Raw genomic sequence first — 24776 nt, 5'->3', positions numbered from 1 at the left:
CTGTACTCAGGCCAGATGTCAACATAAGCAGATTATGATATAATGCACTATTAAGATGGTTTGTCAATATGAACAAAGGATTTATGTAACAACAGATAGATTCCAGCACATTTTTCTCTTCATGGTGCATTTGAATTTCTCAACTCCAAACCCAAGATTGTATATACAAGTTTAAACAGCCAACAATGTTGGCACAAATTATTTTTAGCCAGATACATTTTGTCACCAATAAAGGAATTTTTTTTTAGCAATTTGTGACATTGTCAAAGCCCAGCACAATCCCTGAATAAACATTTTACACACTATTTTTCATACCTTTTAGAAGAAAAAAATTTTCTTTCATGTAGGAGTAAAATTCATGTATATGAAATAATTCATACACAATCTCTTTTCTCAAAAATGATAGTACAGTGTGACCCCGCTATAGCATGCTCCATTATAACATGAACTCGGATATAACATGGTTGTTGCATGGCTCATAAAATTTCACATACATGCATTTTTCTTGTATGCAAAAAAACGTAAAAAGTTTATTATCGTCTTGGGGAAGAGATCGCATATGAATAATACAAGACAATCATGGCATGGCTCCTGAAATTGGATATGTATATTTTTCTCATTCACAAAAAGTTTTTTGTTCTTAAAAGTACGAAAAATAACGTGCAAACAGTTTATTCATGGATCGAGCAGGGCTTTGCCAGTGCTGCAAATTGTGATCATTATTCCTTATTGGCAGCAAAATATACCATGTGGCAATTTTTTTTATTGGTGACATTGCTGGCTGTTTAAACTTGTATATACAACCATTGGTTTGGAGTGAAAAAATTCAGAGGCCCTATGAAAGGAAGCTGCAAACTTGATATAAAATGCACTGAAATTAAGCTATTGTTAAATAAACAAATTATTTGTCCATATTGACAAACCATCTTAACAGTGCATTGTTATATCATAATTTGCTTATGTAGACATCTAAAATGAGTACTGTATTTTGAGATATCTGCTTATTTTTTTTGACATTTCTAGAAGTGGAGATCAACCTGACGAGGCATTTTTGGCAGCTCGCTAGTAATTAATATATTTAGAGATACTGACATTTGTATGTGAGTGGTAAGTAAATTGTAAATTTCCTCTTCTTTTCACTCAGAATTAAATCTTTAAGAACACTCACATTTTCTGTAGTAATCCCTGCCATCAGACCAGAACACGTGCATCTCTATCATCCGTTGACATTTTTAAAAAAGAGTTTATGCATGTGGGGAAGGCAGCATCACTCCTCTACCACAAATGTATTCAAAAAATTTTTAATAAAAAAAACGAAGAAGATCTTACTTGTTGGTCTATTCAGTAGGTAGGGAGGAACAGTACCTATGAAATGATGACCAATTCCTTTTTTAAAAATGTATCCAGATAAAATAGTTTGCTGAAATTTCAAAGAAATCAGATTACCTTTGAAGCACCGATTGTTATGAAAACTTACAAAGCAAATGGAGAAAAAAATCAGTCTCAATCATCCAATACAATTATTTGATGTTGCCGCCACAACAGAAAACTGGCATTTCTTTGGTTCTCCAAAGTTGTCCTTTAGTGGGGACTTTAATAACACATGCAACCTTCATCAAAGAAAGCCAACTACAATCTAAAATAAAGACAAAGTACCTTTCTTCAAAGGAAGTCAGTACGGATTGTTTAATTTTTCAAAGAGACTGGAACACATTTACTTTGCCGTGAAAGATTCCTTTTTGCATCAATTTAAGACTGTAACTGTGCCAATGAAGCATGTATTTTTGCATCCGCATTTGTTATCTCCCCCCTTGCAATTTTTTTGGGTACATGCATCATTTTCTTCAGCTAACTGACCTAGCTGCTTATAACTCAGTTCAGTCTAAAAACACATTTGGGTTCTATGGCTCCCAACTACTGTGTTACTGCAGGTTACACTGTAAATGTTTTAAATGTTAGTTTTCCTACTTTTAAGAAGAAAAAATATTTTTCATGTACGAGTAAAATACATGCAAATGAAATTTCAGGAGCCACACCACAATCATGTTGTATCTGAATTCATGTTTTAATGGTGCATGCTTTTGCAGCATCGCAATGAGCTACATTTCATCATTCTCGGGCAAAATAATCACGCCAACCAAAATGTGCCAATGGAACAATTTAGCAGAAAAAAATTTATCATCAGTATAATATTACATTTGAAAAGCATGGACATGAGTGAGATCAACTGTAAAAGAGTTTGCCTCACAGTAAGAAAATCACTAAGATTGATGCAAATATTTAAATTCTTACCAGGACATCAATTCGGACTGAGGCAAAATCAGTAAATTTTCCATCTGTGACTTGGACTGTCATCAGGAAACTAAATCAAAATAAGCAACACTGATTAATACCATTGTCATTCAATCAATCAATCAAAATAAGATCAGTAAACTAAAGAATGAGAGATAAAAATGAAAAGATTTCAGCATGCATGATAGCATTCCCTTAACATCTGTAAAAAGATCCAGGATAAGCAAGCAATGGTTCTTTAAATGAACAGCATAAAGTGAAACCTACAATAATGGACATACCAAATATAGAACTGCTCAGAAAAACTCTATATGAATCTATTTTCTTAATATTTCTTTCATATACACCTCTCCCTTGATAACTGATACTTAAAATAGGTTGTGAACCTGCTAATAATGCAGACTTGGGCATGGATCCCATTTTTATAGAAAATACTGAAACAAAATGATCCCTATTTGTTGAACATAAAGAAAATCACAATCAGAATTGTTAAATGAAACCTTGATATGTTACTTGCTTATTGCTGAAAATGGCCGTTAATGCCTGGAAATTTATAATCAACATCAAGAAAATTGCAAATTTTAATAAGAAATGACATATTTTGTTACATATTCTTGGACAATTATTTTTCCAATGAACAAAAATAACTGGTGGCAACAATAAATAAAATAAATGCCAGTGAATGATGTCTTGTAAGGTGAAATTCATGTTTTAATCATTTAGTTCTGTTTCAATGTAATCAGTGTAATTGCTGTATCTTGTCTTCTACTGTATTATATTGTGTGTTTTGCTGTATAAACTCTGTGTTTTTGATGCAATAAATATTTCGATTTGATTTATTTTGCCTTTTTCATCAGCCAAATCTAATTTCTGAGTAATATCTCTTAAGTTATCTGCAGGTGCAAAGCCCTTGGATGTAAAGGCAGCAGAGTCAGCAAATTTTGTCCTTGTAGTTTCATACCTTTATTTTGATGATCTGGTTAAAGCAGCTGGTATCATGCAATATATATATATAATACAAAAGTACCGACGTGTAATTTTATCTCTGTGATCCACAGTGTTACAACAATGCACGTTGCAATGTACATTAGGTTGCCTGTCTACTAAAATTAGCATTTCTTTAAAATTGCAATCGCTGTTAATAATTTATTTTTATAAATTAAAAAAGTTAATTGCAGATATATATATACACACATATATACCAATAAATGAAGTCAAAAGACATAACTAACTCATCTAGAAAAAAACATATTTAGAGACAACAGCCAATGGCCTTAACTACTGATGACATAAACATATTATCTCTATAAATTTATAACTGGCTACGCTAAGGTGAACTGATGATGGCTTGGTAAATGGGTTATAACAACACTTTAACATAAACAAGCAACAAATAACATGACCCTATAAAAACAATGACAATCAAATCCAGAAACAAATATCACATACTAGTATTAAAGACAAAAACCTCATTATTGATTAACTGAAGAGACAAATGATGTTCTTAAATAATACTCTTAAAAGCTGATTAAAACGATTTTTTATTATGACTTTATCGGCCTTGGGCAGGTTTTCACAAAAGATAATGAAACAATACAAAACTTTTAAATGACAATGTACATCCATGATTATTCCCTTTTAAGAAATAATGGTTAATCACAATGGGTATTCACATGATTTCAGCACTATAATGGCAGTAACATGTACTTCGATCTTCGCTAGCCAGAGTTACAATAAGATAACCTTATCTATACCTTGGCAGATCGAACAGATATATTGGTGTTTTGTCCTAGCGACATCTCTTGGATTCCATGAGTTGCCTTCCTTAGTATGTAATGCCAACTAACCAACAGCATAATGCATTGTACATCGGCCAAAAATGCTGGGGGTAATTTATCTAAAAAGGATACTTTGGAAGTTTAACATCAAAAGTATGCCTATGTACCAGACAGAAGTCATCACAGGTGTATTTGAGTGAAAGGTTTTTGTGCAAACACAAACCAGCACTGAAAATTGCTTATTTATCAGTCCATTCAAGTTGTGTGCTCACTTTGTCTTGATCATGTTGGAATAGTTTTCAAATTTGAACAACTTAATTTTAATTGGACATGGTGGCTTGCCGCCACATCCAATGAAATTCCCAGGCCCTAAGCACAGAAATATCTGCTCAATATGCTTAGGTGTAGATAGGTTTATCACACTGGAACCTTGGCTAGCAAAGATGATGTACTACAGTCTGGTTTACAGTCAATAATAATGACACTACCCACATGGCCTGAAAAAATGTAGGAAAGCATTAACCAGCCTAATTTCTTTATTTTGATCATTTTTGTTTATAATAGATTTTACTTTTCAAGGGGTAATGGTTAACAAAAGATTACATAAAGGTCAGGGGTGTTTATATGTTTATGCAATGTGGTTCTTTAAAGCAGTGTCTAAACACATTTTGTCTAAAAATCATGGTTGCTGGTCATGTTCTGCAGATGGTCACTAACAACTTTACATTTAAATAAAAAAAATAAATCCACACATTATGATTGTGGTTGTAAACGACAGGTGACCATCATAGCAGAGGTTGCTCAAGACAAATTTTACTGTACACATTTAATAACCGGATAATCAATAAAAGTATCACATTGCTAAACTACAAAAGGTCACTAAGTGCATAATCACCTTTGGCAGCTGATCTAGAAGTCAAATGCTTACATGATTAGTCTAAGCTTTGCTAATATTAATGAACATTACAGGTTTCAATACACTCAAGGCAAACTGACTGTGCACAATATATTTTTGATCATTCATTTTTAAAGGCGGGGTTCTTTCAACTGGTGTGGGGTGGGATTCATACAATAGTATATCATGGAGAAAACAATGAAACAGTATTTTATTGAAGCAAAAATCCAGATCTTCCAAGTTATAATGACTGATATGTTGTCATTAATGGTAATAATGATAATGCTACTTTTTAACTGATCTTACAGAATAATCTTCACAAGTGCACCATTTATAAAAAAACCTTTAAAGAAAGAAAGAAAAAACAGTGAACATGACAAATCATTACTACCTACTGGAAAAATGGCATCTGAACACAAGTTGAAAAATTATGTGATTGCATGCCAAAAAAAAAAACAATAATCGCTAGATACATATCATGTGAATGCTGGATCAAAAAAACCCAATAATCACTAGATACATGTGTGAATGCTGGATCAACAAAGAAGAATAATCACTTGATACATATCATGTGAATATCATGTGACTACCCGATCAAAATAAACCAATAATCACTAGATACATATCATGTGAATACTGGATAAAAAAAAAAACCAATAATCACTAGATACATATCATGTGAATACTGGATCAACAAAGAAGAATTATCACTAGATACATATCATGTGAATGCTGGATCAACAAAGAACAATAATCACTAGATACATATCATGTGAATGCTGGATCAACAGAGAAGAATAATCATTAGATACATATCATGTGAATGCTGGATCAACAAAGAAGAATAATTACTAGATACATATCATGTAAATGCTGGATCAACAAAGAAGAATAATCACTAGATACATATCATGTGAATACTGGATCAAAAAAAAACAATAATCACTAGATACATATCATGTGAAAACTGGATCAACAAAGAAGAATAATCACTAGATACGTATCATGTGAATGCTGGATCAACAAAGAACAATAATCACTAGATACATATCATGTGAATGCTGGATCAACAAAGAAGAATAATCACTAGATACATATCATGTGAATGCTGGATCAACAAAGAAGAATAATTACTAGATACATATCATGTGAATGCTGGATCAACAAAGAACAATACTTACAAGCCTTTCATTTGCAATGTATCTTGATATTTAATTGGTCGTGAGGCAGTTATATTTCCAAATCTGTCAATCATCCACAAGCCTGGGACATCTTCCGCTACAAACGTAAATGAAAGTGGTCCCCCAACTTTATCTCGATCAGTTGCCTGTATGAGAAATTTATATTTGCAGTGAAATAACATTTTCTGCAATGATTACCTGGTTTTATGTTGTTGTTGTTGTTGTAGGGTTTAACGCCATTTTTCAGCACACGATAGGCCATACACGGCGACCAGTATTAATGGTGGAAGAAGAACCCAGGAAAACCCCGGGAAGAACCAATGACCCACAAGAAGCTACTGGCAAGCTTTCTCACATACCCACATTAGCCGAATCCGAGACTCAAACCCACGCAGACAGAGGTGAGATGGCAGTGATCCATAATGGAGAGCGCTTGAGACATTCGGCCACTTGGGGCCCCTTACCTGGTTTTAATGAATTAAGATAAAAAATTTCATCATCCCAAAATGTCCAACTTCCTTTTAACAGAAACAAGGAAGCTAGGGCCTGTATACTGAGCTTTGACTCACATGAAAAATATTTAACCAAAACCTTTACAAATCTTTGGATGAAAATGATGCACAAGTAAGCAGAATGTCTCATTTTCAACCAACTTGGGCACAAAAAGAGAAAGTGATTTCAGCAAATTTTTGTCTACAGTCTTTCAAAGTATCAATGCTAAAATCAGAGTGACCATTGTGAAAGGGTTGTCAACTTACTGGACATACATGAAAGGTAACCACATTTCATGATTTTATCTCAGGGGAGATAAATGTGCAGAAGAAATGGGGGGAAAATTTACCCATGACCTTGTCCTTGAAAATCCAACTATGACTGTGTTGCATGACATGCCAACCAACTGAGAAACAATTGTACCATAATGATGACCCTGGCCTTGGTTGAATATTATTTCTCACATTCTACGGTCAAAAAATGTAGGATTTTTACAAAAATATTGCCTAGTTGGTACAGTTTAAGCAATGAAAGAACAAAGTATGTTTATATAATAAAAATTTAGCAGGGCAGAAACAATTTTCTACATTGAACATAAAGATATTTAGGTAAATGCAGTTTTCGGTGCAATTCAAAAGCATTAATTCACATACAAAATGAGGTTTAAACTAAGTATTTCAGTGTACACTTGGATGTGGTTAGGATACAGATTTATAACCAAAGTTCTGAAATTAAACCATGAGAAAAAGTGCAGATATTGTAATATCATGAATGTGATGACATCATAAAAAATAGTACAGTGGCAATGTACAAATGAAATCTTAATACGCTGTTATGCTATGAAGGAAAATGATTTTCCACATGGCTGTTCTGGCAGGAAAATCTCTATTTATGCCAATAAGAGAAGAAAGAAACAAATTTTTCTTACATGCATCTTAAAAATGCTATCCAATTCATGTGAAACATATACAATTTGCAATTCTGATAAACTCGACTATTTACAAAATTGCACTTTCTTTAAGCAATTAAATCTATAATCATTGTGCAGAAAATTGCACTGTCAATGGTACTTAAATTTGTGATCAAAATGTCTCTGACAGGGAAGGGGTTCTAGACAACTGTAACATTCTCTGCCTTTTCCAGTGGTTATCAATGCATTATTATAACATTACCAGTGTCATACGAACTCGATGGTGTGTCATCCAAACACAAGCAAATGTTTTAGAGTATAAAAACTAAATTACTTCAATTTCTGTCAATCAATGATTGCATGAATAACAGTAAAAGTTATAAGTATGACAATTTATTGTTTGAATATCAGACTGTGCATTTGTCTGCCAAAACCTTACCAATCTAATGAGTATAACAATAATTGCCTCCTAGTCTCTTTCATTAATATCAATCTTTCCATCAACCCTTTGTGAAAAAGTAACAAAGTAAAGATGCTTTTTCTGTATAAAAAAAGTAGGGAAAATTAGGGAAAAGTAGAGGAAAAGGGAGAAATTTTAATGAGAAAAGCAGTATAATGTTTATGTAATTACTGAAAATCTAAAACCTTCCTTTACATATTTTCAGAAACTTGAGCAAATGCTTGCTATTAAATACATACTAGCACTCTCTTTAGCCTGGGCTGCTTCTAACTTCTTAACATCTAGCTCCATATCAAAAGTTTTTTTGTTGATGTTTTAAAACCATTTTTCTGCACATGACAGGTTACAAATGGCAGCCAGTATATTTTGTGAAAGAAGCCAAGTAACTCCAGGAAGAACCACCAACCCATGCGAAGCTAAGTTTTCTCTCATACCCACAATGGCTAAGCTGAGACTTTAATCCATGAGGACAGAGGTGGGACGTCACTAATCTGCAAAGGCATGCACCTTTGACCACCCAAGATGGCAGCGCCACAAGAAACCACATTTAAATTTGCTGCTCTATGGCAGTTCATGCATTGTGTGATCACTTTTCAACATAAAATTGAAAATAGCAGGCCAATAAAAAAAGTAGAGTCTGACAAAATGTACTAAAACCTAAGGCCACTGGAGAGATTGAGAGAGTTTAAGTTACACAACTTATATATGAAGAAAAATGATGCTTTGAAAGTGGTTCTAATGACTTGACAAATAGACAATTTTTCCACAGGACTTTAAATTCACGGTTTCTAGGAAGTAAGAACTCAAAGAAAATTTAAAATTGAGAATTAACACAAGAAACTACATTTAAAAAATAAACCGGATGAAAAAATATATTGCAAATGTCCTCCTTCACTTTTTATAAGGTATAATTACAATTTGTTTGACAGTTACTAAAGGTTGCTTAATTAAAATATAATTATATTACTATACAATCTCATAGGTAATTAATAGCATCACAACTGACCACACTCACTACAATTTACTTGGCAAGCCTTAAACAGAGGAATTGTTGTTTGAAAACCAACGTCAGGAAAGATGTGCATTCAGGGCCCATAACTCCTCTAAAAGACGACATGGAAGACTGAATTTCAAATCATTCAAATCTCATATGCATATTATATAATTGCATGATAAATATGATTATAAATATGGTTCAAATACAACAATCCTTTAAGCTGATAAGTTATGCAGCAGATAATTAGGTAAGGAGGATTGGCAATTAGGGCTTTGAACTCTTCAAAATAATGTTGAGGAATGCTGGACTTCAAACTGATTCAAGGTCTCGTCTCAATAAAAATTCAGGTCAAAGTTAGTTGAAATCAATACTTAAAGTAATTCTGCGAAAAACAAAGTCAGGACAGAGAATAAGGGGTAAAACTCTGTACATGAAGTTGTTGAATGTCGGAAATCAACCAATTCAAGGTCTTATTAATGTATACCTTCATGTCAAATTTAGTTTCTATCCAAAAATTTAGCTGCAGAAGCAAAGAAAGGAGAATGGGAAATCAAGGCCCAAAACTTTTTGATAATGCTGTGGAAATCTTGGAAACAACTCATTCAAGGTCTCACTAATATATAGCTGCATGCCAAATCTGGTTCAAATAAAAAAATCCTTGGTAAAGTAATCCTCAGAAACTAAAGTCAGGTGGACAAATAAATATATATTATGAGTACTCGCTTGTAAGTCAATTCCAACTACACAGATCACATCTGCCATTGCATAATGTACCAACATATCTGGGTCTATGCAGATTGTCTGGAGTCATCAGTGGAACATACAACATGGACCACAATCTGCCAGCACATGAGAAGGCAGATCAGTGTCCATGTTGTTTGCAGTTGGACTTGACATATACAATAATTATACAAGATGATTTCATCATAAATGATTACTGTGAAAAACATTTTTTTGCCAGGTGGTTTTGGCCTTACCCTGACAACAACAGTTGGAGATGGAACGAGGTCTCCTTCCTTTATGTAGGATGAATATGATTTAGGTCCAAATACAGGTGCATTGTCATTTTCATCGATGATATTGATTTTTAAATCCACAGGAACTGGTATCCCATTTCCACCATCGTCACGAGCTATGACTGTGAACTGGTAGCTAGAAACAGTCTCATAGTCCAAACAACCTACAACAGCACTGGGTTCGAAACATGATTTCACTGTCACAGCTCCAGTGATTGCATTGATCTGAAATCTGAAGTACAAAATGGTAACTATGTGAGCATCTATTCCTACAATGATTATATGCATCACAAAGGCTACTGATGCTGTTAAAAATGTGAAACTGTGTTCCTTTACTATACAAAAATAAACTTCTTAAAAATAACAGAATACTAGTATTACCCTCCTGACAAATTTTTGAGGTGTGCACAATTGCAAAAGAAAAAGATCAGAGAGACCACCATATCCCCTTCCCCACCAAAATGTATGTCAGTAGACAGAAATATTTGTCACTGACCAAAAATCGAATATATTTACAAAGTATAGGAAAAGCTAGATTATAAGTCTGATAAAGTATCACAGGGATATATTAAATGGTTTGGAGTTTTTCCACAATGACAGTGTGAATGATGCATGGATCAACACACAAACATAAAATAGTACAAAATGTAAAGTAGTAAAAGGTATGTCTACACCACTAGTTCTTTATGTCTATCAAATTTCTTAGATAAGTCTTAAACAATTTTTGGAGTTCTGCCTTAGAAATGAGAGCCTGAAAGATGGAAAGACAGATGAACTGAAAAATAGGCCAAAACCATAATAATGACAATGAAGAATTGTGAATTTTCAAATACATATCTACACCAATAGTTCAACAACAATACCAAATTTCAAAGCAATATCTTAAAGTTTAGTTTTGCTCTGGAAATAAAAGTTAAAAACACTAGCCAAATAAATGCTCTTTACTCTGACTTCAACCTTCAACCAATCAAGCTTTAAAAAGTTTAAAAAAACAACCATATATACTTAATGTATAAGCCAAATAATTTAGGAAAAAATAAAGCCTTGGAAGAAGAGGGGTCAGCTTATCCGTGGGCTATTGTCTAAACTTGACAGCTTTTATGTCTTTTTGTTGACTATTGTATTAGCTATAAATCTTTGGACACGAAAAAAATAATTTTTTCCGTGTCCTAAGACATATGCATATAAAAAAAACAATTTGGTGCCCTGACACTTATTACAATGATTGATTATATTATTATTTTGCATGTGCATATTTTCTGATTTCTCCAACAAGAAATTAAATAAAGGTAAATACAGACTTCAAAAATCGTGGGCTGGTTGAGTTTACCCGGGAGAACAGACTGAACTATAATGTACAGTGCTTACACAGTGCAAAGCGTGCATAGCATCACTTAAATCCTTATTTATTCCCAAACATATTAGATGCAGAGTCTTCCAGATAACATTTCAACTAGTCCTTAATAGCTGTTTCATTTACGCTGAATCACACGCTCACACGTTACTCATTTTCAATGATATAAGTGATCCTACAAATTGAGGTAATATTTATGAAAAGGTATGCATGTTTAATTGTACAAGGCACATAACCAGCATAACTTACATGTTCACGATGAGTGGAAATAATAAAGGCTAAAATTCTCATTATAATCAATTAATCATTAGCAATCTACTTTAGTTCTGTATTTTGGCTGGACAGCATCATAACTTTCCACACAATGGAAAGTTTGATGTTTCGGCATCTCCTTTGTTGATAGTTGGCCTGATTTGTATTTCGTTTTCCAACAGCAATCACTAAAACCCTGAAACTGGCTTGTGTTAAGTGGGAATTCTGACCAGCAACTATACCAGTACATTGATGTGTAATTGCCTTTCATTCCATAATACTAACACAATTACTGTAGTTTTGTAAAACGAGGTGTAAGGCATAGCTGTAAACTTTTCAAAAGCCTAGTAGGGAGACTACATACTGACCGATCTTATGGGTCTAATACGTGTGAAATTCCCTAAGGATGTGCTGCTTTTCCCTGTGATGACCCTTATTTCACCCCAGGACATGCCCTATTTTCATATTCAGGTGGTCTTAAATAAACAAGCAACAAAGCCAGAGCGACTAATTAAAGTTAATCCTGCTTATCAATGCAACTATTTTTTGAAAACAACTGACCCTCCTCCATAATTCAAAGAAACCACGTTCGACACTGCTGTGTGTTATGCAAGCATCAACAATTGATTGGCAAATAAAGGATTTCCAATTTTGGTGAACCAAAAGGTACCTAAATAAGCAGCCTCACAGTACCGTACACGTGACAACTATTTTCCCCTCATTGTATATCTGACCTTTCTTCCTTACTGTCAACTCGTAAGGCATTTAGTATCGTTTACTATAAACATATGTAGTCTGAATTAGTCTTTTCAGGACACGTATGCTGCATGTTATGTATTTTCATTCCTTCTTTTAATTTAACGATGGCAATAAATGTTGTTATATATGGTATAAAAATACCAGGTGTTGACTCGTGTAAGTTTCTTTGGCAGGAATGGCACTATAACTTATGGAGTTACAACATTCATAGTGTTCATTCTTGGGATTGAAATTAATTGTCGCCAGTTTTATTGTTGTGGTTTATTTTTTGTTCTGGTTTATTTTCTAATTTGTTTATTTTTGTTGAGGTAAAAAAATCCTAAATTTACGTGAGTAATGTTTAAACTTAACATTTTATTTACTGAAGAAGAGAATTCTTTCTAGTAAAGTAATTATTTCATCACCACAATATTCACAGGTGATACAACAGAACATGGCTTCCATGGATTGCATACGATATATTTTTGTAGGACTTTTCTTTTTAAGGATAAATGAAAATTGAAGGCATAATGTAATTGAGAGTTCTCTGCAAAAAATAGGGAAATATTATGAAATCAGGAGGTAGGCTTGGAACGACCCTAAAAATCGGGAGTTTTTTCCTCCCCGTGTGAGAGTTGACAGGTATAGTATAAGGTCGCTTACATCAAAGCAAACTACAAATCAGCTTTTACAGCATTAGCATAATTTTCAAAGCATTATTTCTGAAACTTCTTTATTGTATTTTGGAGATATCATTAAAGTTAAGTGCAGTGGTGCCCATTATTCGACTCCAAGGGATGTACAGTGCAAGCCCGCTATAACATGCCCCGCTATAACGCAAATTCAGATATAATGCGGTCGTGGCATGGCTCCCAAAATTTCATATGTTCATATGCACATGAACAAATATTTGCTGTTCCAAGTACATGAAATAGTGAGTAAAAATTTTATTATCATTATGGGGAAGAGATCACGTATGAATTCGAATTGAATATGATTGTGGTGTGGTTCCTGAAATTTTAAATACATGCATATGTATATTTCTCGTACTGGGAATTTTTTTCTTTTTTTAAGTATGAGAAATACTGTGTAAAACGTTTATTATCATTTTGGGGAAGAGTTCGGGTATGAATTTTAATATAATATGATTGTGGCCTAGCTTCTAAAATTTAACAATATCACCAGGTTCTTGAAGTGTTATGCCGAAATAAACATTATCAGACATGTTACCAGTAAATAATGTCCGCTTTATTCACTTGAAACTGAAATGGTATGAAATTGTACATGCGTTCAACTTTAAAAATTTTTTTTTAAAAAAGTGACTTCTGACCACTGCAGGTCTACTGCACATAGTTCTCAGGTTTTACATGTGTATGGGGTTTACTTATGAACTCGTTATTAATTTCCTATTTTTTTATAAAACATTTTACTGTGTTGGTAACACAAGTTCACAAACGCAATTCGTTCTCTGCACTTTGCACACCAACAAAAATAACATTTTGGGAAGAGATCGTGTATGAATTAGAGTATAATATGATATATAATACGATCGTGGTGTGGTTCCTGAAATTTTAAATACATGTACGTGTATTTGTCTTGTAAAGAATTATCAATTTGGGGAAGAGTTCGAGTATGAATTCGAATATAATACGATCGTGGCTTGGCTTTTGAAATTTAATAATTCTACCAGATTCTTGAAGTGTTATGCCAAAATAAACATTATTGGAAATGTTACTTGTTACTGATCCATGAGTAAAGCCAGTAAGTCGTCTTTGTGATTGTCTTCAATTAATTCTGTATACCATCGTTGCTCAAACATGTGTTTCTTTAACTGCATAAACAAACAAGCAGCAAACAATACGGTGGTTGATAAAACATTCTCACAATTTAATAAACATCAAAAAACAAAAGCCACCAACATGTTTGCTGGGCTTGGCGGTGTTATTAGATGCGATCAGTTGACCAGTAAATAATGTCCACTTTATTAGCTGGAAATTGAAAGGGTATGAAATTGCACGTGTTCAGCTTTACATTTTTTTTAAAAAGTGACTCGTGACCACTGCAGGCCTAGTGCACTTAGTTCTCGGGTTTTACATGGGTATGATGTTTGTTTATGAACTCATTATTAATTTCCTATTTTTTATAAAAAAATATTTTACCATTATGGAAAAGCATGTTCACAAACGCAAATCATTCTCTGCACTTTGCGCCATGATTAGTATAGTAGTTTTCACATGTTTCTTTCGATATTCACAAAATCTTAAGCAAAAGTTATATGTACACTGAAAGCATGTGTTGATTGGTAATTATTCTTGTTGTAGTCATTGAAACAAATAGGCGTACAAGCGTTAATTATTGGAAATTTGCAATGGATAATGTACACAGAAAGGCATACGAGAAAATTTTAGCAGTATGAAATTTGTACAGACACCATTCATAGACCCTGGAACATAATGAACCCTACATGTGCTTCGTCTTTCTAAACCTAATTTTGCTGTTAATTTTTCCCATTGAATTCTGACACATAATGATGTGTGACAAAATTATTGAATAGTTTAAATATGCATGCAATTTTTGCAATGGAATTACATATTTTATGGATTAATTTCAAGTCCCGACAGTACAAAATCAGATGGCAAGTAAACGGTGTTGATACTCTGTTCATGCTATATATTAGACGTTGAATTCAGATACAATGATCTGAGGAAAAAATATTGAATACTGTAAATCTGTGTGTAATTTTTCAATGGAATTACATGCATTATAGATGAACTGAATGCCACGACGGCACGATAGTAAACAGTGTTGATACCTATTCATCATATACATTAGACATGAATACACATATATGTGCCAATGAGTTGTTCTCTCAAAAAAGCAAAATACTGTAAAACCCTGCATTAACGCGACCCCGATATTAACGAGATCCAATTTTGTGGACCCCAATTATCACGTTATAGTGGGGTTCCACTGTACTTCATTCAGTGCATGTTTAAACCTGCAATGTACATACGGTGGCGCCATTATGTAAATATGTTCTGTTGCCTAATTGTGAGCATTGAATCAAACCGTATTGTTGCTCGTTGTGTTGTCATACTGGGAACACATTTTAAGGAGTTAGGTATTTGCAATTTCAAGGCAAAATAAAAACGCAAATACTTGTGCACTGATAAAAAATGTCCAATGATATAATGCATAAACAAACAATAATTAAGTCAAAAGGGAGAGGTAGTGTTACAGCAACTTAATTCTTGTCACCGTTCAATCAAGTTATACACAAATCTAAATTAAGTAGAAACAATAAGAAAACAAAATTAAATAAATTACTTTTCAAACAAGTGTAACCATTTCTTTTTAATAATTTTTATTAATATAAGTTTGCCTAAATAAATGCATTTAGAACTTACTGCGTGATGTTACAGAGTTTATGGTCTGCTCATATAACGGGTCATGCCCTTTTCAGTGTTGATACCGATTCAGTGGGGGGGCTCGGCTTATATGCGAATATGCTTGTACACGATTATTTACAGTAGTTAAATAAATGCTCTTTACTCTGACTTCAACCTTCAACCATTCAAGCTTTATCTTTTCTACTGAAAATATTTGTATGCGCTTATGTTCTTGGCAACTTCTGTCATAGCTCATGTGATTGCAATCAGACTTTTTTAACTGTAACAACTGTTATAGTCATTAAATGACTGTGCTGCTGAGAATTACATATACCATAAATTTCAAGATCACATTGATAATAAACCTGCAATGTTTAGACATAAAAACAACTGGTTTAGTTTATGGCCTCTAAGCAATTACAAAATTAGTAACCATGTAAACAAATATTTATATGACTGTTGGTGACACCACAATTGCCATTCAAATTAATTTTTTCTATATCTCTTCTTCAGTACGACTTTTCCGTTCAGTCTTTTAAAGTATGGATGATTCTGACAGTGAATGTGGCAATGCTATGCCTGAAGATGAGAATTGGTTGGCTCAATAAATGAAGAGTAGACAATAATAAACATTTTCTACCTGGGGTTTTCTATATTTAACAAAACAGACATATACATGATTATGCAAACAAACTTCTTCCCAATACCTTGTACTTCTGGTCTTGGACTTTTAACTCCTACTTCATTTTTATATATTTGTTAAAATTTGTTAATGAAATTTTCAAGTGTGACAGTGAGGCTGGTATTTAATTTTTAATATATAATCTTCATAAAATGAAAATGAGGCCCCAAGATTCCTGATAAAGAAAGTTAGAATTCAACTAAATGTATTCAGTTGTCTATGTGTCTAAGGCATATACAGTTTATTATGTTTTATCAGGATTCATTGCTGACATGTGATTAGCCAGTTAACAACAATAACAACAACAACAACAATAATAATAATAATAATAATATCCTTTATTTCTTCAGGGAACAGGCCCTCTCATATATAAAATTTGAGGGTAATATAAGGAATTTTCTAGAAAAAAAGCTACTTTATGCAAAAACATTCTTTGGGTGGGCAAGTTGATTTTGTTGCTGGACAAGCAACATTTATTTGTACTGGTCAAGTAGGCAAGTGAGAAAATATAAAAGTTTTCCAGGTCTGTATTGTGGATGAAGCCACCTCAGTAGACAATTTCCTGCTGGTGCCTTCTACCAATTCAGAAAAGAATTCAATAGATTTGACCATCACAGCTTCTCACAGAACTTCAGATCTGATGTTGCCATTGCTGCTTCAAACAGCCCAACCAACTGGACTAGAAACAACACCAGTGCTGGACTATGGTAATATTTCTCAGGATTGCCAGGACTAGATGTCTGTACCAGATACTGGTTGGTGCTGGACAATATGCACTCCAAAATTTAGCACAGCCTCAACCCAAGGCTATGACTTCAGGACAGGCAACAATGATCATTTTTCCCAGTATACTCAATCCTAGCTCCAAGATATAAACAGTGCCCAGCACACAGCAACAACAGTTCCAGCCCTGACTAGGCTCACGCTACTTAGTATAACTGGCAACATGACTGGTAATTAGTGTTACGCTATCTAGTACCAGACTCATGGTAGCATGACTGGAGGCTTGGTATCAGCCCCAGACCATTAATGATAAACAGTGAATGTCTGGAAATAACGTCTCAGTGTGCTATGATGATGCTCCATGCCCAGTGCCAGACACAGACCATCAATGATACAGTGAACACCCACAACAGACAGATCTTGATCTTCTTCTTTCACCAACCAGCTCTGACACCTCAGTTGTTGCACCAATGCAAGATGCATCTTAATCAACATACTCTTTCAAGTTCAAAGATTCAATGCTAACATGTGACCTCTTCCTTTTTAGGTCCAATGATGTCCAGATTAAAGTCAGCTTTCCATGGATCAAAAAAGTGGTCTTCCTTCTGCCTTCTGAATTCTGACTGCCTACCCAAGCTCCATCATTAGCCCCATACAAGGTTTCTACATCCATTTATCTCTTATTACAAAAGACTAAACATCCATTAAACAATTCCCAGTCTGATATGACATGCTAAAATGGTTCGAGACACAGCCTCAAGACCCAAATGTCAAAAGAAAAATATAATGCATCGACTCCCATTTAAAATATAGATGCAGATCACTTGAGTAGAGTGTGTTACTGGTGTATCCAAAATGTCCTCCATATTTACACTTATCATTGCTGCTACCTTCTTTCTGCAGATGTATCTTAAGTGTTCTTTATTCTCACCTGAAATTACCTTTTGGTCTCACCTATATATTATTTGCCTCATGTGTGAGTAAATAATGTTATGTGTAGTACAATGACCTCTCAACTTGAAAGTGCATTTGATGTCTGTATAAGTGCTTTTAAAGATTGTGGATGTTTGCATTTTAACAAAATAGAGCAGCTGGAGGTATTGCAATTCAGTATTTTATCAGCGAATGATTTACCCATGAGACGATGACTTTTCAGGTTCTTTGAAAGGCTGCATCATACTCATGTACTCTGTTGAATGTGTTTGCAAAGGTCAGGCTGGTTTTAGGTTTTACATATAAAACTGTTCCACCAAGACTCAAATTGTGGGCAATTTTAAAACCTTGAGTGCAAGCTTATCTCAAGACATCATTTTTTGCACCTGAGGCTGCAACACTAGATTTAGTCAGCTATCTTCTGTAACTTGGCATATTTTTACAGGAGTTTCCAAGTTACTTTGCAAAAAAGGAGTATGTAATTAGGAAGTAGCAATTGCTTAGCTTTGTGAGGTTCATAAACTGGGTCATCAAGTTTCCTTTTGTTGATATTAGTGACATTGCTTCTAATGACTGGCATCTCAGAAAAGCTAGATCGAGTGTGATGCACTCTTGTTAAAACTCAACATGCTCTCAGTCTATCTGGTAGATCAATATCCCACAGAGGGATGCACTTCTAGTTAAGACAAGACTGGAAGAAAATGCAGCTTGAAGGAAAGTGGAGGCATACCCTCCCATCTACTTGGGTAGTCTAGTCATCCCTAGCCTATAATCAGTTTTGTTATTGTTGTAACTCATCTGCGGAAAAAGTTTCAGCTAATGCTTTGGTTCAAGTCATCACAGCATCTCATCAGTGTTTGATTTATATACCTCAAAAAGTTGATGTAGCGAGTGCAGCTGCCTTTTGGGCTATGTGACACAATAACAACTGGTTGGCAGTAGGCAATGATATCGCAAACAATAGTTTTGCAGCCTGTGCACTCAGTTAAAAAAAACATTATCACTTTTTCAAAAAATCATTACACTGTCACTAGTGAAATAAACCCAACAAAGTATTCATTTTTGGGTAGAGGTAAAGAAGTAATGGCTACACAACTCTCTTTGATTATTTATTGAAAACTAAAGAATTTATATTGTCAGTGACAGTAAACATTGTTAGACTCCTAAGTGTCAACATGCCTTTCAACTTGCACTTAACGACTTCCATAAAATTTCTACATGGCTTTCTGCAAGATACATATTTAGTTCCAAATACTATCTCTATTCAATTAACATGTTTTTTGTTGTGTGTACATGATCAGTGTGTATTGCCATGCATAATGTTTTATTTGTGACAAATAATAATTACAAATCAATAAAATTATGATAAAACCATATACCTGTCAGTACCGGGACCAACCAGTTCATATCGTATCCCATCAGTACCAAGCAGTCCAGAGTCACTGTCAGTGGCCTATGAAAATTAATGACATGAAAATTTGAAAAATGTTTTAGAAGTTGCAATGTGCTGCAAATAAGCTAAATATTTTTTTATATCTTAAGCAAAATTAAGCAAAAATACAAAAAAGCTGTTTTTCAGCATTTTGCCCCAAGCTAAGCATAGCTCTCAATAAATATAAACCATCAGTACAAGTTCCAGATGTTCCATACATGTTTGAAATGATATTGCTTGATCATAGCAAGAACATAACTCATTATGCCATTTGATGCATTATGAAAGTCATGACTGATGTCTTGATGATTAACATTCAATCTGGTAACACTGTTTGTGTTTTGCATTGTTCATAAAATACCTGAAAGAATTTTTAAAAAATACATTTAGTTCCAAACAAGGTAGTAAAACACATAATTTATTAAAGTGTAATCTAGCATTCTGGCTATGCCTTGCTTGCAAGCTAAGTCATCATATAACATCCCACCCTTCCATCCTATATAACACAAACATTAACACAAAACTTTCTCATAAGATCTTAACACATCTATTGCCAAAGGGAATGTGGAACCTATTATCTCATTTATGCTTTACAGATGAAACTCAAGAACAAACAAAGTATAATTTCCTAGGCCAGACATTGCAGGGACCAAATATTCTGGCCTTTTCATACGAGGGTCTGATAGGAAGAGGTTTTATTTTTTTTATATTTTATTAGCACTGCCATTTTTGGGACCAAAATAAATAGCTAGACTTCACAGCAACCTGGCATATGGAAGGGTCAAATTAGGTTAATTGATTCATTTTTAATGGCACTTTTAACACATTATTGGTTACATTATACCAAAGAAATGGTCACCAAATGGCTTTCCCAAATACACAACAAAGTAGCTGACATGGGTTTGCAGGGGCACGTATCAAAAATATGCAGAAACTGAACACCTCTGTTTGAATGCACATAATTTTTTTAATTCTTTTCAATAATTGTATTAGTTATACTGTTGTTTGATGGGGTATATGAGATTTTACCACCCTCCTAACTTCTGTATTTTCTTAGGCAGGCACCTCAGGAAATATGGGAAGTTAGGAGGGTGCTAAAATCCTGTACACCCTGCCAATAAACAGTATAACAAATTTACTACCCCTCATAGCTTTATTTTCCTTCCCAAACAAAGCAGTAGAATTGGTATGGATCAAATGGGACAGATGGGAAAATTTAATTAGTATCAACTGTAAACTTTTAAAACTACTTAATACAATATTTTAGCAGCCAGTAAAATCTACAATTAAACAAAAGTTTATTGGTTATCAATCAATTAAGAGATACACTATTGTTGAAAACTGAATGCTGATTGCCAGTCTATCTTTGTTGAAAAATAATCGGAATCACTCCTAATATGCATCTATTAAATATTGGGTATATTCCTCTCACCATAAGAGTTTGATAACTTTTTACAAGAGATAAATTTTGCATACTAAAGTCAGAGAAAAGATAATAGATGTCAATAGCACATGTATACAAACCAGACTCATTAGAAATGGTTTCCTCCCTTTGAAAAGAGACAACATTCAATTCAGAAGCATCATTTGTGTTAGAATTTGAAATAGTGAACATTTTTCCACAAAATGACACAGGAAGATCTGATATAAGGAGAGGTTTTCCCCAATGACAGCACTTGTAATAGCTTGTCCTATTGGGACTCTCTCCTTCTTGTTATTATTTGAACCTATCAATGACCATACTGGATCTAGTTGCAGCATTAGTCATTTCAATTTCTTAAATTTCTCAAAATCGATGTCTCTTTCATACCCCACTGAAGTTCCTACACAAAATAGTTAGCTAGTTTTCTGTTCTAGTGATAAGTCACTTTCACATACATATCGGAGGTGGATAATACCTGTGTCAACTTATGTGATGGTCATTCTGTTAAATCCAATTATTTGTGTGTAGATGTCATCTGTATCAAACTACATGTAAGTGTAGAATGATGTAGATTCTGAAACAAACAAGGCCAACAAGGTTGTTGCTGGATTGGTTTGGAATAATGGCTTTACAAGACAGACTGATTGCTGATATAAGTTAAGGCTGAACAACTTTGTTTGCAATGAGAACTTATTCTGAATACATGGGATCAAAGTGCATTTTGTTATGATGTTGTGACATAGCCATACTCATAGACTTACTGTTACTGTTGTAACTAATGTCCCAACAGGAGTGCTTTCAGGAATAGACTCCATATAGGATGGTTGGGAAAACTGGGGACTATTGTCATTCACATCTAGAACTTCCACATAGACCAGTGCCGAGGAAGAGTAATGTTCCATTGTATCCGTTTCCCGTGCCACAATCTATTGTACAACAAAAATAAGATCTATTATTATACTCATTTTTTTCCATGATATGCCCAAGTGGCCAGCATAATTAATTTTGTTCAATCAAATTGTGAGCTAATCAGGACAAGATATCATTAACAAATATTTGTTAAAATGTTTCAAAATTGGAGATAGGTGTATCGTAAAGAATGGGCTCATCACTGAATAAAAGTACAGTAAACCTGTCCATGTGCCTGTGGTGCTTTTTGTCAAATAACCATGTATGATAAAAAGCTTTGCAAGGTTTACACAAATTTTTGCTTCCTTATATTATTGTAATCATGAATATATGAATGAAAATGATTTAAACTTTTTGTCAGTAAACTTAACATATTTGTGAAATATGCATCACCTATAGTTATGACTGAATTAGTGACTGGTCCCCTTGCTTATTAACAAACACAGTTGTTGTGAATTTCATTTAACCAGACAAACCTTCTCTGACCCCAATGGACAAATGCCACACGAGTTTGTAATTTATGAATCAAAAAGATAATACTGAAATGTATGAATGAAGTCAACACAGAATGCTGTGGCAAGAAACTTTCTATCAGTTCTTCTTAAAAACATCATTACAATAGAAATACTGACTTCATGCACAGAAAATTAAGAAATTTTTAAATCTTTAAGACAAAGCTGGAATACTTCAGAATACTGTTATATTGTAATCATTAAATTAATCATACTTTAGTAAGTGCAAAGACAAGATACTTGATATTCTGTGATCAGTATCATATATTTAAATTCTAATAGTAGTTATAAAATGATGTATCTGAAAAGACAACCCATGATTGCAAAGTTTGAGGCTCAAATAAAAAAGAAAGTTACCCTTAATGTATAATTCCTTGGTCCTTTTTCATAGTCAATCAAAGTAGTGTTCTTTACTAGAATTGTGATGGTTGATTTCCCACTACCAGTTGTGGCTGTGTCTGCTAACTTGAATACATCAGTGAAATCTAACAAAACTGCATACTTGTTGTTTGGTATCTAAATAGAAAAAAATATATTAACATACAAAAAATAGGGATTCATTGTGCCAACTTAAATATGTTTAGTCTTACAGTATGATGCATTAGTATATCATCATTGTGTTGAATCTTTTATGATATATAGCTAGCCTCCATCAAACTTTATCCTAGAATACCTGACAAGAGGTATATTTTACGAAGTAAAAAATAAAATTACAAAAAAATGAAAACGTGCACACATATTAGTCTTCAAAATGGTAGATAGCTAAAATTCAGTCAAAATAACCCTAGCAAAATTTGCACAATGTGACTAATGTACACGGGTCTCACATATAATAATATAAAAAATTTAATTGGTCTTTATGAAGAGGTGACCTTCATAAACAGACTTACCTAACCAAGACACTTGAGATGAATGACGTAAGATTGACAATTACTGTATTTGCCAGCCTAAAAGTCGAGGCAGAGTGTATGTCAAACCAGCAAATTTGGCAAATTTTCCATCCTTCATCCATATATAAGTCGATGCTGAGTATAAGACAAGGCCAGATCAACACCTCGGATTATGTTTTTTGCTTCGTTCCACACAGCATTGCAAATTTTATCCTACCTGTAAGTCAGTAACCTTTCCAGTCAGGATCATTAAATGTAACTAAAAGTACCTAATTTGTTTCACATGAAGTATTTTAAATGTATTATGTACTTTTAGCTACATATAATGATGCTGACCTGAAAATTTATTGAGTTATAGATAGGATAAAACTCATGATACTGAGTGGAATTAAATTATATTGACTTCCGGTTTCACAAATATTAAACGTATCACTGTATGCTATTTCAGATTACCAGCAATAGAGAAATTGCATCATTAATACTAAAATGGTTTTTCCAGTGGGGGAGGAGAGAGATAGAGTGAGAAGGATGCATATGTAGTCTATTGCATTTTTTTCTTGCACCTCATGATCAAAATAAAACAATGGTCCGATATTTGAGAGAGAGAGAGAGACAGACAGAGACAGAGAGTTCAGCTCTTTGTGCTTTTTTTATATAACCTAATTGCTCCCGTGTTGCTGAAGCTTTTGTCAAAGAGAGAAAACATTAATAAATGAAACAGTAAATATAAACTATGAAAATACATACCATACTCCTTCAGGGTTTAAATATTCACAATAGTTATATCCATATAGTCTCCATTAGGTTAAATCACAAGAATGACCATTTTGCATGCTAATTTTCTTTGCATGTATAATGACCTCTCCATTCCCAACAATGTACTCTTCCTGGACTTAGCAGGCAATTGTTTATGATCTTTGCTCATGCTAGATGTGCTTTAAACTGATGTTGGTTACGTTGGCATGCTCAAAAATATCACTTGCTTAGAAATTTACACTAGTAACCACCTGGCATTTCTGTTCATTATATGGTACAGTCTTCATAATACCCAAGGGTAGCCTCATTTCCCAATTGGTAGCCTCGCTAATCTGATCTGGTCTGCCAAATCTTGACCTCAAACAGATGTTATCTTGGAATGACTGAATACAGCCATAGCGCATTTAATTAGCATGTAAATACCATTACAAAGCCATCTGATTCTTTTAATAATGGAAGTGGAAACAAAAATTAGAAGGAATTGCTTACCTAGTAGAATTTATTGATAATGGAATATGGTACTGCACTTCAACATGAGTAAGAGTCATCAGGTAAATGATAATTTCTGATTTACTATCGTGAAGACATCTGTCTGTCTGTCTCTCAATAGGGCATGTTTTATCTGATCATTAGGTGCAATAAGAAGCTTGTGATGGAATATGTCTTTGTTGTGGTTATTCACCTTCTAACTTGTAAATTCTAAAATTCTGACGCACATATATGTGATCAAATTTAAACAATGCATACTGCAAACAATGTACA

At 33.8% G+C, this 24776-nt stretch overlaps 1 protein-coding gene across 2 annotated transcripts in view; it reads right to left on the bottom strand.

The window, feature by feature from the left end:
• The window catches only part of LOC149802902 (cadherin-87A-like), a 189389-nt gene that overhangs the window by 106969 nt on the left and 57644 nt on the right, over nucleotides 1-24776 (bottom strand). For both annotated transcript variants that reach the window (XM_089952397.1, XM_089952398.1), the window contains exons 13-18: nucleotides 22726-22884; nucleotides 21709-21873; nucleotides 19472-19545; nucleotides 9983-10253; nucleotides 6147-6292; nucleotides 2293-2362 (exon numbers count right to left, since the gene is read on the bottom strand). In XM_089952397.1, coding sequence (XP_089808523.1) covers nucleotides 2293-2362; nucleotides 6147-6292; nucleotides 9983-10253; nucleotides 19472-19545; nucleotides 21709-21873; nucleotides 22726-22884 — 885 coding nt within the window. The remainder of the gene's footprint in view (nucleotides 1-2292; nucleotides 2363-6146; nucleotides 6293-9982; nucleotides 10254-19471; nucleotides 19546-21708; nucleotides 21874-22725; nucleotides 22885-24776) is intronic.

The sequence above is a fragment of the Sinohyriopsis cumingii genome, chromosome 3, assembly GCF_028554795.1.
Source record: "Sinohyriopsis cumingii isolate HCF-2022 chromosome 3, ASM2855479v2, whole genome shotgun sequence".
NCBI lineage: Eukaryota > Metazoa > Mollusca > Bivalvia > Unionida > Unionidae > Sinohyriopsis > Sinohyriopsis cumingii.
The sequence above is the reverse complement of the archived record's forward strand: the minus strand, read 5'-3'. Positions and strand labels throughout refer to the sequence as shown.